At 41.6% G+C, this 20,329-nt stretch overlaps 1 protein-coding gene across 1 annotated transcript in view; it reads left to right on the top strand.

The window, feature by feature from the left end:
- Window positions 1-20,329, top strand: part of GAREM1 (GRB2 associated regulator of MAPK1 subtype 1) — a 265,005-nt gene that overhangs the window by 52,371 nt on the left and 192,305 nt on the right. The window contains exon 2 of the mRNA XM_082258311.1: window positions 6,993-7,133. Within this exon, the coding sequence (XP_082114437.1) occupies window positions 6,993-7,133 (141 nt within the window). The remainder of the gene's footprint in view (window positions 1-6,992; window positions 7,134-20,329) is intronic.

The raw sequence follows: 20,329 nt of genomic DNA, 5'->3' as shown, positions 1-20,329 counted from the left end.
CCATTTACCACTGACGGGTGCTTACAATAATCAGCTTTTATTCATGTAAGGGCCCTTTCACACGGGCGTTCCGTATGCCTGTAAATCACCCCATCCGTTTGCGGGTGATTTACGGACATAATGAATGTCTATGGGATTGCGGATGTCAGCGGATGACCATCCACTGACATCAGATTTTCGTCCTTTCAGTTCTGTTCCCTTTTTTGGAACAGAACAGAACCCTATTTTTGTTCTGTTTAAAAAACGGAAAGGAAGCAAAATCGGATGTCTCGGGTGTCATCTGCTGACATCCGCAATCCCCATAGACTTACATTATGTCCGTATATCATCCGCAAACGGATGGGATGATATGCGGACATACGGAGCGGATGACACAAGTGTCGTCCGCTCCGTGTAAAAAAAAAAAAAAAAAAAAAAAAAAAAAAAGCACCGGAGCGGAAAAAAAAAACCGAACGGCCGTGTGAAAGAAACCTTTATCCCAAAAGGAAAAACAAAAACCTTTCCTTTGACTGTTTATAAAGTGTTAGCTGGATTGTGGCTTCAATTTGTTAGTGCATCTAAATGTGCTAGTACATCTAACAATCCCCTCCCCCCAGATTAACAATGCCGCTGTTCAAAGCTGTCTTTGTTGCTCCTTCGTCCAAAGTGGGGCACTCTAATACAGGTGGTGTGGTATTGGCCAGATCACCAGGTGAAAGCAGAGGGGAAAAATAATGCAGCCACCACATCAAAGGACTGGTAACCTAAAATATCTTACATTTTTAGTTTTGGTCCTGCTGGACTGGACACTGATTTTATGTAGGTCTAAATATTAGATGAGATATCTGAACTCCAGTCAGATATAAAAGAAAGTTTGTTGCAGTTAGGTATTTAATATTTTTTTGAAAGTATTTTCTTTTTTAAATGCAACTTGTATCTGAATGTGACTTGGTATCTGCTACAGCCAATCTTCTATAAATCAGCAATCAGACTGGGAGGGAGAGAGACAGGACATGCTGACAGGAGAGAGCAGAGGGATGACTTTATAAGGCCTCCTTCACACTATCCGTCTGTCGGAAGGATTCCGTTTTTTCTCAGCGGGTGATCGAGCCGCCGATCCCCCGCTGAGAAGCAGGAGGACAGCTGTGTCTCCGTGCTGTGTGCGGAGACACAGCTGTCAGTTCCCCATGCATCTCTATGGGGGAAATCGACGGTCCGTTCTCATCCGATCCAATCCGATCCGCTTGACGGATGGAAAATAGGGTTTCCAGCCGTCCAGATTTGACGGATCGGGTGTCAGCGTACATGTCTCTCCGCTGACATCCGATCCCCCATAGAGATGCATGGGGGGACCGTTCAGATCCACCAAAAAACCGGACAGGCGGATCTGAATGGTCCGCCTGTGTGAAAGGGGCCTTATGCCTCGTACACACGCAACGATTATCGGCCGTCCGTTCGTCCGACTTTTGTCCAGAGTGTTGTTTTGTTGGTTGGAATGTGCCTAGACTGCACACAAATTTTCTCGGCCAACAAAAATCTACTTCAGAAGTGATGTCATGTGCTGGTTTACTTTCCGTGTGTTTTTTCATCTCTGAGCATGCCCAGTCTTGCTCATCAGATTTTTGTCTGCCGAAATCTGTACTGACTGACGGAAAATCGGCCGTTGTGTTGACGGCCAACAAAAATTTTATAGTCTGCACACCAGATTTTTTTTGGCCGAAAAGTCGGAGTCGGTTGTCGGAAGCATCATACTAACAAGCCGAAAATCGGCCGATCGGACGTTGGCCGAAAATTCACGGCCGATAATCGTTGCGTGTGTACGAGGCATTAGTCAGCTGCTGCTCTTTCACATTCTTATCAGCCAGCTGGGATTGTATAGAGAAAAAGGGAAATCCTTCGAGAGATGAAACTACTTCCTTATATCTACATTTCTTTGTTATATTTAGATGTTTCTCTGGAGTTCAACTTTAAAGTAAATCTGTCACAAACCTGGTCAATTTAAACGGAACAGATGATAAAAAATACCTGATGCCTGCATTGAAAACGAAATGAAAACTAAATAAATACCTGATGCCTGCATTGATTTACTAAAACTGGAGAATGCTAAATCTGGTGCAGCTCTCCATAGAAACCAATCCGCTTCCAGGTTTCTATGTCAAAGCTTAATTAAACAAGCTGAATTTGGAAGCTGATTGGCTACCATGCACAGGTGCACCACATTTTTGCACTCTCCAGTTAGAGTAAACCCCCATGTGTAAAAATAGGAAATTCTAATAAAATAGGCAGCTGAAATGATCTCTAAAATGAATCTTTTTGATACAAAGTTAAACTATGCTTGAGCCCCTTTTTGGGATATTAAAGTCCCCCCGTTCTTTTTTTTCTTTTCTTTTTGGTTATAGAGGATTATCCTGTGATTGTAATACATTTGTGTATATGTTGGGGTTGCTTCATCATTTTTTTCCTGCTTGTAATATATGTTTGCGTTGTGATTTTTTTTTTTCTTTAACACTTTTAAATGGCTGTTCCTATACTGTACATAGTCCACTGAATCGTTTATTGCAGCAATTGTTTTTTGTTCATACACAGTTGCTTTAGAATTTTTACATATTTTTACATTGTTTTGATCTGTCTGTTCAATTGCAATATTTTTAGGAAGAACACACCATCAAAACACGTAGGGCTCATATAAACATTTGTCGCGATCTGGAGTAGATTGCTTTTTAGAAGCTGTTGGGAGGCGTTATGTCATGTACAATGAGTACAGTTGCAGCGCTTCTCCTTTTACTTGAATGGGCTGTGTTCAGCGGGCTGTACTGCACACCAAACTAAACAGAAGGCGTAATTATTGCAGCACCTTGCAGCTGCACTATGTGTATGCCCCATACTGCTGCCTTAGGTTGGTGATTGGTAGTAAAAATGCAGCTCTACTGCCTGTTTTTACCGCCTCCGCCTTTTAGCTCAAGTGTAAACTAAGCTTATAATAGGTAGTCTTCCTCTTCCTTCAGACATATACAGTAGATTTTTTTATGACGGAATTTATTACAGTTTGACTGTGCTAAAAAAAAAAAAAAAAAAAGGCATAAAGTTGATCAAACCATTGATGAGTGTTTAGATCTGTAGGTTGTGAAGTCAGCCAAATTGTACATGAGATAGCATAATAACTTCAAGCATTAAAGAGTTAAGAAACCTACTGTAGTTAATAAATTAATGACCATTGCTGTGTGCCCCTGTGTCTGGTTCATATGTAAACTATTATGTTTAATGTGTATTAGGTTAATGGTTTATCCCTCTCCAAAGCCCTGGCTGTATTTCATCATCCTCATTTGCCTGTGCTGTTTTAATCTGATTTTAATTGCTTTACACACACAACGATAAGAGATCACAATGTTGTGTACGTTGTTGCTGATGCTTTACTACAACCTTTTTCAACCAGGGTGCCTTAAAGTGATTTGTAAAGTGTCTCATTTTAAAAAACAAAAAACAAACATACTTCGTACGTTATACTTACCTGCTCTGTGCAGTTGGTTTTGTACAGAGCAACCCAGATCCTCTTCTTTTCAGGTCCCTCTTTGCGGCTCCTGGCCCCTCCCTCCTGTCGAGTGCCCCCATATCAAGCAGTTGCTAAGGGGACACCCGAGCCGAGCTGCAGCTCCGTGTGTCCATTCAGACACAGAGCTGCCTTTCAGCCCCGCCCCTCTCTCTCCTGATTGGCTAACTGACTTTGATTGACAGCAGTGGAAGCCAATGGCGCCGCTGCTGTGTCTCAGCCAATCAGGAGGGAGAGTCCCAGGAGGCTGAGGGACTCGTGGACATCACTGGATAGAGATGGGGCTCAGGTAAGTATTAGGGGGGCTGAGGGGGATTGCTGCACATAGAAGGCTTGTTATCTTAATACATATAATGCATTTACAACTCCTTTTAAGGTTTCTTCAGGGATGCCTTGGAAAATTGCCTAAAAATTGTATACAAGGCGGCAGGTGGATAAAGCGTAACTTTTAGTTACACAAAGCCACAGGTTTTCATTGTGCACCATTACAAGCTTCTAGCTGCCAACCTCCTAATGACCAATGACATCAGTAGTTAATAAGGAGAATTTCAGTCGCATCCTTGTTTGACTCTCCTTTTCTTTTTTTTTTTTTTTTTGACTACCTACTGTTTTTTGATTTTTTAATTAATAAAATATTTTTATACATTATTGAGGTGGTAATTATTTTTGGAAATTTAGCATACTGACACCCCGGTTACTCCGATATGGCACTTTGGGGCAACTCCCTTTTTTTTTTTTCTCTGCTGTCCCTGTGTTTTTTAGAAGCATCCTTGTTTGTTCCCCTGCCTCTCCTCATCAGCTTTGGGGTCACATTAGCTGATTGATGGAGAAGGAAGTGATGGAGAGGCAGACGAGAAATATTGGACTACTAGTCAGTACCAGTTTGCACCTCTAACGTTGGGTCTCCTATGTGTGTGGATGTTGCTGCAATATGTAAAACTATTAGAATAGTGTTTACATTTTAGGATGGGGTGCCTCAAGCCTGTCCATAACTTTAAAGGGTGCCTTGACAAAAAAAGAAAACATTTCTTTACTACATATAAAACCCAGAGCTGGTTATGATTTTGTCCCTTGAACATGAGTCTGTCAAAAGACAACTTGGTCTTTTTTCAGTGATGACTCTTCAATGTATTTATCTTATAAGAAAATAAGTTAAAGCTGGATGCACACACAGAGTTTTTTGTTTTGTTCAACCAGTGGGCTGAAAGACAATAAATAAATCGGATTTCTGCATCCATAATGTTGATTCATGGATCTCCCCCACTCATTATTGTATTTTGACATTGGATACTCCCCTCCATCAAAATACATTGATCGGTGCTACAGGTGACATGGGAGGGCACAACCTGTGATTGGCAGCCTCAACTCTGTTCCTATGAACTGTGTGAAGGGTGGGGGGGGGGGGGTGTCCCTTCCCTCCAGTCAGCTCTTAGAGCCCTCGTCCATGATGTAACTTCAGTTCTCTGTCCCTTGCTTTTCAGAGCTGAGAGAATTCTGCACTTTGACTGTAGAGGAAAGACAGCTGTAGTTACACAGGTACAACTTAAGCAGAGATGTATAGTAACTAAGTAGAACTACTTCACTACTGTACTTAAGTACCGAAAGGCGGTATCTGTACTTTCCTAGAGTATAATTTTTTTCTCCTACTTCCACTTTTACTTCACTACATTTTTTCAATGATTTCAATACTTCTACTCCGATATTTTTTTTTGTGCTGCATAGTTACTCATTACAATCATAAAAATTACCACTGCCAGAACAGTAGATGTCAGGATTCATGAAGCTCAAAACATGTGTATTATCAGCGCATACGAAAATAAAAGCTACTGTATGTATAAATAAAAGCTGCATTTGAAATAATAAAAAACAATATGATGGTCAAACTTTTGACTTCTTTCTTTAATAACTACATAACACAGTACTTGTACTTTTACTTTCAGTACTTGAGTAGCAATTTTTTTTTCAAAACTACTGGTACTTTTACTTTCAGTACTTGAGTAGCAAAATGTTTAAAAAAACTACTTGCAATACTTAAGTACAAAAAATGTTGAATACTTTAGTACTTCTACTCAAGTCACTTTTTGATCGAGCACTTCCACTTCTACTCAAGTCACTTTTTGATTGAGCACTTGTACTTTTACTCAAGTATGGGTTTCGAGTACTTTATACAACTCTGAACCTAAGTGGGAAGATTTGTTTCCTCTCGGTGTATCACCTTAGGCCAGTCATTTGACTGGGTATTGGTAAGGGTTTGCAACCACTTTAGGGGTATGTTCACAGCAGTAAGGGCTCAGTTAGGGCTAGCTTACACTTGCTTCCTAACAAGGCTTCAGACATGCATTGTTAAAGCTCTCTGAATGCCAAACAAAGCACATGTCACTAAATAAAATGATTAGCTTACAGTCCTGTTTATGCTTTGCTTTGCTTCAAAAATTATACCCCATGTTGCTTTTAGTGGTGCTTCAAAGCGTCTTCAAAGCCTCCATAGAAGTCTATGACAAAGCTCCCTTTTAAGCATCATCGAAACACCACTGAAGCATCAAAGCATTATCAAAGCATCATCGAAGCAATGTTGAAGCATCAAAAATACATCAGCCCTTACACTTGCTTTAACTTCAACACACATTAATGCGCCTACTGCTTCAGAATGCTTTACTGTATTGTTTTTGATGCTTCTGTGATGCTTCAGTGGTGCTTCAGTGATGCTTCGGTGGTGCTTTTAATGAAGCTTGGCAGATGCCCTGTGTGTGTGATATCCCATACCTGCAATTTCTCCAAAACAAAGCGAAGCTTAAGCTGAATAAAAGCCTCTCAAAAGTTTCAGGTACTTTAAGCAAGCTTAGTCATAGACTTCTATGGAGGCTTTGAAGATGCTTTGAAGCACTCCTTAAGCAACATGGAGTATGATTTTTTTTGAAACAAAGTAAAAGAAACACCATGTGTGAACAGGACTGTAAGCTAACTATTTTATTTAGCGACAGGTGCTTTGATTGGCGTTCAGAGTGCTTTAAAAATGCATGTTCAATGCCATGTTTTGAAGCAAGTGTAAAGGAGCCCTAAGGGCCGGTGCACACTGGTATGATGCAGGAAACCCTGCAAATCCAGTGCGGGTTACCGCATTGCACCTGAATCGCTGGCATTTTTCGTGCGAATGCAATGCAAGTTTAGCTATGCAAAGTCTATGGCTGAATGCGCATCGCACAGACATCGCATGTGATCTGAACAGCAATGTGTTGCAAAACACATGCAATGTCTGGCATTGCACCAGTGTGAAGCCACCCTAATAGTTAGCAGTCCTGTCACAATTTCAAAGTGTCAATTACTTAATTAGTAGTATAACATTCATTGTGGTGGTTCTCCCCAAATGCTGAATGCATTGTGCCTGTGCTTTGTGTGTTGCACAGTTCACTTGCTACCAATTGTAATGTTCCTTGCCTTTAAAGAAATCTGTTATTGTATTTTTTAGGAGAGAACATTGAAGGCCTCCGGGAGAATGATTATCTCTTGATACACTCATGCCGGCAATGGACAACGATCACAGCTCACAGTTTGGAAGAAGGGCATTATGTCATAGGCCCAAAGATCGAGATTCCTGTACACTTTGGAGGTATGCCATGCGTCACCTATAGTAACCTATACCTGTGTTACACACACACACACACACACACACACACACACACACACACACACACACACACACACATATATATATAAGGGTAAGCCATTTTGTAAAAAACAGATGTATTTGTGAGAAGACGTTTTTTGTGCCAGCAAACCTATCAACATCATTACCTTCAGTAATATTTAAAGGGATGGTATACTGATTATACTGTAAACAATCTGAAGTTTTATTTTATGTACATTTTTCTCTTACTACCCAAAGTCTATAAACTGAATTTTGTAAAGGAGCCCCTAGTTCATGTTTACCTCTTCTAAGCGATAAGAAGAGCGGTGTATCCCTTTTTTATCAGGTTCTGTGCAGTGTGTGTAATCTAATCTCCCCACTTTTTAGGTCTGCTTTACAGCAGCAGCTGTTATCTGAGCCTCTTGCTGGTGCGTTTGCTTACAGCTTGCCATCTGCTGGCTGCAAGGACTAAAATATGAAATATTCATAATAAATATTCATTTTCCTATTAACTGAATTTTTGGTCTCTAGTACTTTCTGTAACGTGTAGAGCTAAATTTTGAAAAGAAGCAAAGTCTGTATGGCTCCTTTGGCTACAATGGGAATGCCCTCGGATACAAAAAATACTGTAGAGATGCTGGAAGACGGCTTCTGGTCCAAGGTCTGTTTTTAAGTTTAAAGCAGAGGGAACCAGTAGGGGCACATGTAGCACCGTATTTTCCGGCGTACAAGTTGACTGGGCGTATAAGACGACCCCCCCCAACTTTTCCAGTTTAAAATATAGAGTATACATGTAAACATAAAACAGTGCAAGTGGATTAAACTTTTCCAAATTCCCTCTAAAGCTGAAAGGAAAGATAAAACAATAAAGCCATGGGAGCTGCCATGCTCCACAACCTCCCTCCTTACATCCCAGTCCCCTCCACAGTCCCCCTCCTTGTATCCCAATCCCCTCCACAGTCCCCCTCCTTGTATCCCAATCCCCTCCACAGTCCCCCTCCTTGTATCTCAGTCTCTTCTACAGTTGTCCCCCCCTTACTTGCACATTACTCCCTTTCACACTCTCCTTTACAGCCCCCTCCCTTACCTTACACAGCAAATAGAGGAGGCAGCATGTCCGAGCATAAGGCAGGAGCTGTTCAACTTTCCACTGGCAGATTGGTTGCTAGGACCGCCCCTAGCAACAACAAATCACAGGCTTTTTAACTTGGACAGCTCCTGCCTTCTCGGAAATGCTGCGTGCTCTATCTGCTACCTGCTGTGTAAGTATGAAATCGGCGGCGGGGGAAGGAGGAGTCACACGGGAGAGGAGAAGACACATTTACTGATACCACAGCACTTATCACCTGCACAAACTCCCCCCAACTCACCCCCGGCAGCCAGCACTGGAACTAGCAGTGCAGGGATCTCAGTCTACACATATTCTACAGTTCGGCTCCAGCATCCGCCCTATAAGACAATACCCGGAGTATAAGACGACCCCTGACTTTTTTGAAAAGATTTTCCTGAGTTAAAAAGTCGTCTTATACGCCGGAAAATACGGTATTTAGTTTAAAGCGAAACTAGGTAAACAGTTAAATACATGGTTGATAATGCATATGTAAACTACTTTACTTGCCAAAGAATGTGTTATTCTCTATAGCCAGTTTTGTGATAGAAACAACCCTGCTAGACAGCACTAACAGGTTCTGGACCTCTTTGAACACCATAATATTTGATCAGTACATAATGGCCTCCTTCCAGAAGGTGGAAATCTGTGGCTGAAATCTCACCGTGAGATATAAGAAGCTGGCAGGTGGTTTATCTCCCCAGCATCTATCTAAAAATGCATACTTCACCATGTCTCTCCTTTTATACAGGCTTTTCATAAAAGTCTCAATAATTTAGAGGTTTAATGAAAGGTTTATTTACAGTGGTTCTAAAGTCTATACATGGTTTTACCTTAATTCCCTGCATTAAGGTAAAAAAAAAATCTCTCTAGCCCTTTAACTCCCCTGTGACCCCCCAGGACAGCACAAGGCTTGCTAGGGGAGCACCCACATAAAGAAGGAGAGGAGAGCAGGGCCAAAGAAGAGGTAAGGGGTCGCTCTGTGCGATATTAGACAAAGCAGGTACAGTGCCTTGCGAAAGTATTCGGCCCCCTTGAACTTTGCAACCTTTTGCCACATTTCAGGCTTCAAACATAAAGATATAAAACTGTAATTTTTTGTGAAGAATCAACAACAAGTGGGACACAATCATGAAGTGGAACGACATTTATTGGATATTTCAAACTTTGTTAAATAAAAAACTGAAAAATTGGGCGTGCAAAATTATTCAGCCCCTTTACTCTCAGTGCAGCAAACTTTCTCCAGAAGTTCAGTGAGGATCTCTGAATGATCCAATGTTAACCTAAATGACTAATGATGATAAATAGAATCCACCTGTGTGTAATCAAGTCTCTGTATAAATGCACCTGCACTGTGATAGTCTCAGAGGTCCGTTTAAAGCGCAGAGAGCATCATGAAGAACAAGGAACACACCAGGCAGGTCTGAGATACTGTTGTGGAGAAGTTTAAAGCCGGATTTGGATACAAAACGATTTCCCAAGTTATAAACATCCCAAGGAGCACTGTGCAAGCGATAATATTGAAATGGAAGGAGTATCAGACCACTGCAGATCTACGAAGACTTGGCCGTCCCTCTAAACGTTCAGCTCATACAAGGAGAAGACTGGTCAGAGATGCAGCCATGAGGCCCATGATCACTCTGGATGAACTGCTGAGGTGGGAGACTCTGTCAATAGGACAACAATCAGTCGTATACTGCACAAATCTGGCCTTTATGGAAGAGTGGCAAGAAGAAAGCCATTTCTTAAAGATATCCATAAAAAGTGTCGTTTAAAGTTTGCCACAAGCCACCTGGGAGACACACCAAACATGTGGAAGAAGGTGCTCTGGTCAGATGAAACCAAAATCAAACTTTTTAGCAACAATGCAAAACGTTATGTTTGGCATAAAAGAAACACAGCTCATCACTCTGAACACACCATCCCCACTGTCAAACATGGTGGTGGCAGCATCATGGTTTGGGCCTGCTTTTCTTTAGCAGGGACAGGGAAGATGGTTAAAGTTGATGGGAAGATGGATGGAGCCAAATACAGGACCATTCTGGAAGAAAACCTGATGGAGTCTGCAAAAGACCTGAGACTGGGACAGAGATTTGTCTTCCAACAAGACAATGATCCAAAACATAAAGCATAATCTACAATGGAATGGTTCACAAATTAACATATCCAGGTGTTAGAATGGCCAAGTCAAAGTCCAGACCTGAATCCAATCGAGAATCTGTGGAAAGAACTGAAAACTGCTGTTCACAAACGCTCTCCATCCAACCTCACTGAGCTCGAGCTGTTTTGCAAGGAGGAATGGGCAAAAATTTCAGTCTCTCGATGTGCAAAACTGATCGAGACATACCCCAAGTGACTTACAGCTGTAATCGCAGCAAAAGATGGCGCTACAAAGTATTAACTTAAGGGGGCTGAATAATTTTGCACGCCCAATTTTTCAGTTTTTTTTATTTGTTAAAAAAGTTTGAAATATCCAATAAATTTCGTTCCACTTCATGATTGTGTCCCACTTGTTGTTGATTCTTCACAAAAAATTACAGTTTTATATCTTTATGTTTGAAGCCTGAAATGTGGCAAAGTTCAAGGGGGCCCAAAAACTTTCGCCAGGCACTGTAAGTATACTCTTTTTTTATTTTAATAATAAAAGAAAGAACTATAGCCTTTATTATCACTTTAAGCTTTATTTACTATTGTGGCTAGAGGAATCCTCCCCGCAGACGTTGTATTGTGACAGTAGGGATGCTCCACTGTCAGAATACACTCATCAGAAGCTGCTTTGTGCGGGTGCAGAAGTTCAGGATGGAGTCCATTCGCAGGGTGGTGGCATCCCTGCAACAGGGGAATTTTCTTGTCTCTATCGACATCAAGGATGCTTACCTTCACATTCCAATATGTCACCAGCTTTTTTCTCCGCTTTGCCATGGGAGAGGAGCATTATCAGTTTGTGGCGTTACCTTTTGGTCTCATCTCTGCTCCTCAGGTCTTCACAAAAGTGTTAGCCCCCGTGCTAGCATTATTACGCCAACGGGGAATCGCGGTACTGGGCTACCTGGACTACTTCCTTCTGCGAGCGGAGTCCCCTACTGCTCTGGTGGAAAACCTGGAAATCACCATACGAACTCTGAGGGAGTTCGGCTGGATTCTGAATTTTCAGAAATCTGCTCTTGTTCTATCTACAAAGCTGGACTAGCTGGGTCTGACTCTGGACACGGCCTTAGCCAGAGTGCTTCTTCCTCTGGACAAGCTCCAGCCAAACTGTGTGGCTCGGTCACCGAATCCTCTGGCAGACGTGCTGGTGGCACCATGGGGTCAGTATCGTCTGATTTACACCTTCTCTCGTCCCAAGCTTCTGCCAGGACTTCTAAGCAGGATCGAGGCAGAAGGGATTCCGGTCATCTTAGTGGCTCTGGACTGGCCTCGCCAGGCTTGGTATGCCGATCTTATGCGGCTAGTCGCCAACATTCCTTGGAAGCGTCCTTTTAGGGCGGATCTGCTGTCCCAAGGACCAATCTTCCATCCTGCTTTACAGTCGCTGGCTTTGACGGCTAGATGCTGAAGGATAGAGGATTATCTGAGTCAGTGATTCCAACACTGTTAAAAGCTAGGAAATCTACTTCTAGGAAGATCTACCATTGTACGTGGAAGACGTACATTGTGTGGTGTGAGTCTCTTGGGGTTCATCCTCGCTACTTCTCGGTGGCTCGATCTCTACCTTCCTTCAACGGGGAGTTGAACAGAAATTGTGTTTGAGTACCATCAAAGGCCGGCTGATGGCTTTGCCGGTCTTCTTCCAATGACCCTTGGCCACACACTCCCTAGTGCGCGCAGGGTGTTGGCACTGGCAGCGTTATCCATTCGTTCACCTTACTTGGTGATTCACAGAGATAAGGGGGTTCTTTGCCCCTGTCCGTCGTTCCTCCCAAAGATTGTCTCTGATTTTCATTTGAATGAAGACATTGTGTTGCCCTCCCTGTGTCCCAGGCCAAAACATCCAAAGGAAGTTGCCTTGCATGCCTTAGATGTGGTCAGGACAATTAGGGTGTACCTTGCAGCTATGGAGTGCTCACGGATGGGCCTCGGAAAGGGTTGTCCGCTCCCTCTGTGACCATTTCCAGATGGATCAGACAGACAGTGATTCAGGCCTATTCCATCACGGGTCAGGTTCCTCCTTTCCCTATCAAGGCACACTATACTCGGGCGCTCAGTGCCTCCTGGGCCTTCCATCATCAGGCGTCAGTGATGCAGGTTTACAAGGCAGTCACCTGGTTGGTGCACAGTTTCACAAAGTTCTATAAAGTGGATGTGTTGGCATCTGCGGATTCTTCTTTTGGCAGCAAGGTTTTGCAGGCTGCCATTTGGAGGAATGAATTCTCGTTGAGGGTGTATTGTTTTTTTTCAGGTGGGCTCCAGTTGTTTTGCTTGAGCTCCTGTTGCCTGGTTGGCTACTGTTTAGCCTGGGGAATTCTTTTGCTGTTCCCACTCCTCATGTTAACACTGCTTTGGGATGTCCCAATGGTTATGAAGATCAGGAACTGTTAAATAGAAGGATTGGGAAGCAAGGATTTCGGGCACATAGATTATATAAAATCACTTTTATTTAAAGAATCAGTTAAAACCATAAAGACATACAGGCAGATAATAATGTATTGAGGACCAAACCAACAAATGGTCTGTGCTATGGTATATCCTAATACATGAGATATTGAACAATGATTTACATACAATTCAGAGTACAAGACAGTTTGTAGTCATATAATTCTCAAAGCTATATGCTTGGTATCAGAAGATTCCTGCCGACGGATACCCGAAAAGTAAGGTGCCGGTCAACAGGGTCAACTGAGATCGTAAACTAGCTTTCACCGTACAAAGTTTGACCTTTGCTCAACATGTTTCGCTTTCTTATGAAAAAGCTTCGTCTGGAGCATATCATTTGACTTGTCTGCATGAAAAATGTGACAATATTTAGACAAATTGCATATACATTACATTGTTTATATATAATTATACATCAGTTTTTCTCACTTATTTCACATAAATATATTACATGTATACATAGGTCCTTATATTTTGTATCAACACAATATATCATTGAGTATTGAGTTACATCTAAAGTCCGGGGGGGGGGGGTTTTTGGGGGGAGCATGGGGCTGCCAGTAGTGAGCATATGTGGGGACCCATACCGTATCTTCATTTTAGCCACAGTGTATCTATATTACAGATTTGATGAAAAGGAAAAAAGACATACATACCTGTACATTATGTAGTAAGGCACATTTCTCAATTCCGTAAAATTTTTTAGATCAGGAGCTGTGTCTGTCAATGAGTGAAAGAGAAAATGGGATTTTTTGACTTACTGTAAAATCCATTTCTCTGATGTTCATTGACGGACACAGCACCCATCCCTCTGTGGAGTTTTAATTCTTCCGACACTGCTTGTAACCAAACTGAGTACCTTTAGCAGGGAGAGGGAGTATACCTCCTGGGACTGCCCATAGGTGTAGCCAGATTATTTTTCTGCCTAGTGTCCTACTCTTCTAGGAGGCAGTATAACCCAATGGTTATGAAGATCAGGAGCTGTGTCCGTCAATGAACATCAGAGAAATGGATTTTATGGTAAGTCAAACATTTCCATTTTATAGCCACACACCATTAAATGACCATCAGGATGGTGTGATACTTTAGAACATGAAATAAAGTTATACTAATATCCTTTTATTTAGAAATGTAGTTTATATGATGTATTTTTATATTGGGGACAACCATCAAAAAAATACATACAATATAATAAAATCCCCCATTCTATAATTGCACATTTTATACAATTCCTATGTCTCCACAGTCAGTAACTTATTTTGTTTTAGCCTTCTCTGCAACGTTTTATGTAACATGCAGTAATGACATTTGAAATGCTTGGACATTTCCTGCCGCCAGTGGTGTGTGATATAATATTGAGGCTTCTCTATTGTGTGCCATGTTTCATTAGTATCAAGGCTTGAGCTCCCCGTGTGAGGAAAAACTTGACTTGTGAAAATGAAACTGCATCATTATCACAAGAGAATTATTTAATTCCCATCTTGGTATTCTTCGTTATCCCTGCTTTGTACAATAGAATAAAAACAACAATCTTATTCTCAAAAACATAATCCATACACATCCTCTGCCTAACCACTTGCCAACCGCATAACGCTGGCAGATGTGATTGGGCGATGATGCAGAGGTCTGTCCAGTCAGTGGGGATGTGACAGTTTTTGTTTCCCTGCAAAGGGAATAAAAACCTGTTGGGAAGGAAACGCAAGCACCATAGTAAGTGCCGCAAATGAAGTTTAATAACATTTCTGTGAAAATTTACTCACAATGTCATGCCATAAAGCGGGCATTGGAACAGCGCTGCAAGATGTCCCTGTCAGCAGAGTGATACCAGGAAGGCCTCAAGGGCTGAGCCTCGGGGTGATGTCGGCACTTCCTGGAACCGCGGAGCGTTCACATGGCTGGTCCTGGCGTCACTTCTGGGTGCAGGGGGATCTCCTAGGCGACGTGTTTACGGAGCATGCGCTCCTTCTTCAGGCCTATCAGCGCCATATTGAATGAGGGCTTATATGGAGCTGGAGTGGCCGCCGCTGGGTCCTAAGATCCTGAGATGTTCCTTACAGTTATATAGGCTTGTAGTGTGACCTATGTATCGCCAGGAATGATTGATACTTGATGGGTACAATATAGGACTGTTGAGATTACAAAATGTACATTATTAAAAACATAATATACATTATTAAAAACTGGTTGAATAAAGTGCAATATCTAAATTACAAATAAAGATACTGCACCATACAACTAAGTATGCATATATATATGATACAGGAAACCTTTAAAAATAGAAACTTTTAAATGTCTCTATATGAAATAAGAAATAATTCATAATAGTATGTAAGTTCTAGGACATGTACAAATTGAAATAAATTAAAGAAGTGGGGGAGGGAAAAAAGATTCTAAGGTCAAATCATTGTATTAACTTTGATTTCCTCATTGAGCCCACCCGGCACAAGAGTGTCTAAGGAATAAATCCAGTAAGTTTCCCTCTGGCAGAGACACTTGAATCGCTCTGTCGTTGGGAAAGTTTTTGGTATGGATTCAATGGCCCACACCTTGAGACCTGAAGAGGATTTATATTTATAATTTATAGAGATATTACACATTATATATGCCTCTTAGACTGTATTGCTGTATTGTGTTATGTTACATATTGATGCCACTGCATACTTAGTTGTACGGTGCAGTATCCTCTTTATTTTTAATTTGGATATTGCACTTTATTCAACATGTTTTTAATCATGTATTTTACGTAATGTCAACAGTCCTAAATTGTACCCATCACCATGTAAAAAAAGACTTTATTAAACTTAATTTGCTGCACTTAGTATGACGCTTGTGTTTCCTTCCCAGCTACATACACGTTTCTTCTTGTTTGCACACTGAGCTGCCATCTTAAAGGAGCCTGCATATGGACTTGTGTTTTATTTATGGATTGTTTTATGAACTAAATTGTTTGTAAACAATATGATTGGTACCAGTGGGGCTAAACCATATCCCTTTGCACCAATATTTATGTCCTATTTTTTAATTAAAACTGTTGCATCCCTTAGTAAATACACCTTACAGTAAACACAAACACTGGTTAGGCACACATTTAACCCTTTGATCGCCCTATATGTCCACCCCTTCTCCGCCAATGTCATTAGTACAGTGTAGACATATGCCGGTTTTCGGTAATTCGATATATCGCGGTATTGCATAGCCACGGTATTGTTATTGTGGCATTTTTAAAATACCGAGTTTCTCTGCTCCAGGGTCTGACTTGTGAATTGATACATTTCAGTGAGCTGGATGACTCATTCACTCACACAGCTAATGCCTTTCAGCATTAGGCTCCTTTCACACGGCCGCTCCGTGTGAAAGGTCCGCTGCGGGACTTTTTTTTTTTTTTTACCACGGAGCGGATGACATTTCTGTCATCCGCTCCGTGTGCCCGCATGTGCCCGCATATCATCCCATCCGTTTGCGGATGATATGCGGACATAATGTAAGTATATGGCACTGCGGATGTCAGCGGATGACACCGCTGACATCCGATTTTCCTTCCTTTCCGTGTTTTACACGGAAGAAAAAATGGGTTCTGTTCCATTTGTAAAAACGGAACAGAACTGAATGGAGGAAAATCGGGTGTCAGCGGGTGGTATTCCGCTGACACCCGCAGTGCCATTCACTTACATTATGTCCGCAAATCATCCGCAAACGGATTGGATGATTTGCGGACACACGGAGCAGCCGTGTGAAAGGAGCCTAAGTCTGCCAGTAACTATAAACAAAAATGATTACATTTGTATCTTTTCCTTCCCTCTGCCAGGGAGAAAGGAAGTTTAACCTCTTAAAGACTAAACCTTTTTATGGCACTTGTTGCTTGCAAGTTAAAATCAGTTTTTTTTGCTAGAAAAGTACTCAGAACCCCCAAACATTTTATATATTTTTTTAGCAGAGACCCTACAGAATAAAATGGCGATTGTTGTAATATTTTATGTCACACTGTATTTGCGCAGCAGTCTTTCAAACGCAATTAATAGACTTTAATGAATAAAAAAATCGTGATCTTTATTCCAAACTAAAAAATCGTGATTCTCATTTTGGCCAGAATCGTGCAGCTCTATATAATAATAATAATAATAATAATTAATAGATAAAAACACCGGTCCTCCTGCAGGTTTAACCAATTAATGACTACTATTGCTTTAGGCCTGGTTCACATGTATGCGGGTTGGGGGCCCACATTTGCACAGGCATAGCAGCCCATTGATGTGAATGGGCTTGAGCTGCTATGCCTGCGTTTTCAGCTGAAAAAAGGTGCATGCAGAATTTAAAAAAATGCAGTGGCCATGAAATCCATCCTTCTTTTGCACCATGCGACTTACCTGCCATTGCTGCACACGCAAACTGTTTTTAAATGCCGTGCCCACGTATACAAAAAATGCAGAAAGCTTGCCAGAGCAGGAACTGCAGGTTAGTCACATGGTGCAAAAGCAGGATGGATTTCAAGGCCACTGAAATTTAAAAAAATGCTGCATGCACCTTTTTTCTGTGGAAAATGAGGGCATAGCAGCCCGTTCAAATCAATGGGCTGTTATGCCTGTGCAAATGTGGGCCGCCAACCCGCATACATGTGAACCGCCAACCCGCATACATGTGAACCACCAACCCGCATACATGTGAACCGCCAACCCGCATACATGTGAACCAGGCCTAAAGCAATAGTAAAGTAATTTATAAACAACACCTCCTTCAGGTTTAACCACTTCTTGACCACAAGGATTTGCCCTCTTAATGACCAGGCCATCGGATCGGAGCCGAGCGCCAGGACCAGTTATCACCAGTTAGGCCAAACACTGCTTGATGACCTATTTTAGGCCTGGTTCACAGAGTCTGTACTGACTGACTATATAATAATGTGCATAAGTGAACCAAAGCCCCTAAATTCAGCAATGAAATTGAAGTGAGGTGGAAATTTAATAATTTAAATTTAATAATAGAATACCGTGATAATACCGTATACCGTGGCAAAACCTTAATCAATTAATCGCAGCATGAAAATCTGATACCGTCACAAGCCTAGTACAGTGATAGTGCATATTTTTAGCATTGATCACTGTATTCGAGTCGCTGGTTCCCACAAAGTGTCAGATTGTCTGCCACAATATCGCAGTCCTACTAGAAGTTACTGATCACCGCCATTAAAGAAATAAAGAATAAAGAAATTTAAAAAAAAAAAAAAAAATTCCAGTATATATTCCATAGTTTGTAGACGCTATAACATTTGCGTAAACCAATCAATATACGCTTATTGGGGTATTTTTTAACCAACACTATGTAGCAGAATACATATTGGCCTAAATTTATGAAGAAATGTGATTTTGTTTTTTTTGTTTTTTTGGACAGGTTTTATAGCAGAAAGTAAAAAAAATGTATGTTTTTCAAAATTTTTGGTTGTTTTTCAATTATAACAGAAAAAAACCCCAGTGGTGATTAAATACCACCAAAAGAAATCTCTATTTTTAGGAAAAAATATATAAATTTGTGTTTGTGTACAGCATTGCATGTCCGAAGTTAAAATAGCGCAGTGCCAAAAAGCAAAAAATGGCCTGGTCATGAAGGGGGGTAAATCTCCTGGAAGGCAAGTGGTTAATGTCCCCATGATCTGTTTTTCATTAAACAGTCTTTCTGTTTTTCTGCCTTCTTGTAATGTCCCTTATGGGCTCCTTACCTCTCCTTTTCCATCTTGCTGTAGAATGAGCAGTGTATGTTAATTGTGCTCTATGCACACTACAAATCCCATAGGCCCTGGTCCATATCAGCAGTAAGCAAGATAAGGTTCCTATGTACAGTGACCATTGAGAACGAATGTAGCCACCCTCTAACAGAAAGTCAGATGACACATTTGGAGATGTGGAGGAGGCTGAGAGCAATAGAAGATACTTTGTGTTAAAGTGGAGTTCCACCCATTTTCGTAACTTTAGATCTATGTAATCCCCTTTAAAACGACTTTTACCAATGGAAACTTTTTTTTTTTGCTAGTAAATACCTTAATTTCTGCTTTATTCCTCCTCTCCTCACTTCCAGGTCCGATCGGCGATGACGTCATTCGGTGATTCGCAGTGTGTGCTGGGATGTATTCCATTCCAGAAATCTCGCAGTATTACCCAGGAGCTGATCTGTACTGAGCCGTGCCTGCCCCGCCTCCGCCCCGCCTCCTCTCAGTGAGTTGTACTGTATGCATTGTATTCAGGCCGTTCTCTGCCCCGCCTCTGCCTCCTCTCAGTGAGTTGTTGTGTATGCATTGTATTCAGGACGTGCTCTGCCCCGCCTCCACCCCGCCTCCTCTCATGAGCTCAGTAAGGATATAATGCTTTCAGTCCTCGCTCACTGAGAGGAGGCGGGGAGGAGGCGGGGCCGGGAACGGCCTGAATACAATGCATACAGTACAACTTACTGAGAGGAGGCGGGGCGGAGGCGGGGCAGGCACGGCTCAGTACAGCTCAGCTCCTGGGTAATACTGCGAGATTTCTGGAATGGAATACATCCCAGCACACACTGCAAATCGCCAAATGACGTCATCGCCGATCGGACCCGGAAGTGAGGAGAGGAGGAATAAAGCAGAAATTAAGGTATTTACTAGCAAAAAAAAAAAAAGTTTCCATTGTTAAAAGCCGTTTTTTAAAGAGGATTACATACATCTATGTAATCCAACCTATTAAAAATGGGTGGAACTACACTTTAAGAATACATAGTAGTTGAGGTTGAATAAAGACAATAGTCCATCCAGTTCAACCTGTACATACTTCAATATAATTTTTTTTAAAGTTTTGTATCACTTTAAACTTACTTTTGCTTTAAATTATATCGGTCACTTCCTAAATTCTGTTAGGCTGGCCAAAGGAATTAAATGCAAGCGCTCTGCTATGCCTGCATCATCTCCATTAGCGCCTAAATCCGTGGGTGCTATTTTAGATGAATTCATTCACTTTCCAACATTTTTCTGGTTTAGGTTCAAGCTGACCTGACCCCTCCAGCCTCTCACACCTCCATATTGTCCCATCGCAGTGCAGAGGCAATAGAGGAGCCTGATCAGAAAATCAAAGGTTCTCCCAACAAAAGACTTCATACATGTGCCGAAGGTTCTCTTCCATGAATCTGCGGTGTGTAAAGGCAGGAACAGCTGTGAGTGGATCTGTGGGTTGATCTGAGTGGGTTGCTAAAAACGTGTTAAGACTGGTTTGATTAGTTAATGCTTTTTAATAGGTGTTCATTACTCGGCTGTATCCTGTTATTAAATGGGATGGTGTTATAATGTGCAGGGCTTGCTACATTTTTCCACTCACTCCTTTGTTATGCAACATATTTGTAAGCCAGAGGCACTGCCCACATACAAGTATTTTTCTTTTCTTCTAGATGGCCATAACCAGTTTATTGTACATGCCAACCCTGGCATCTGAATAAATTGTCTTGTCAAAATGTCCCCAAAGAATAATTC

Source organism: Pelophylax lessonae (assembly GCF_965119305.1).
Source record: "Pelophylax lessonae genome assembly, chromosome: 5".
NCBI classification, from domain to species: Eukaryota; Metazoa; Chordata; class Amphibia; order Anura; family Ranidae; genus Pelophylax; species Pelophylax lessonae.
The sequence above is the reverse complement of the archived record's forward strand: the minus strand, read 5'-3'. Positions and strand labels throughout refer to the sequence as shown.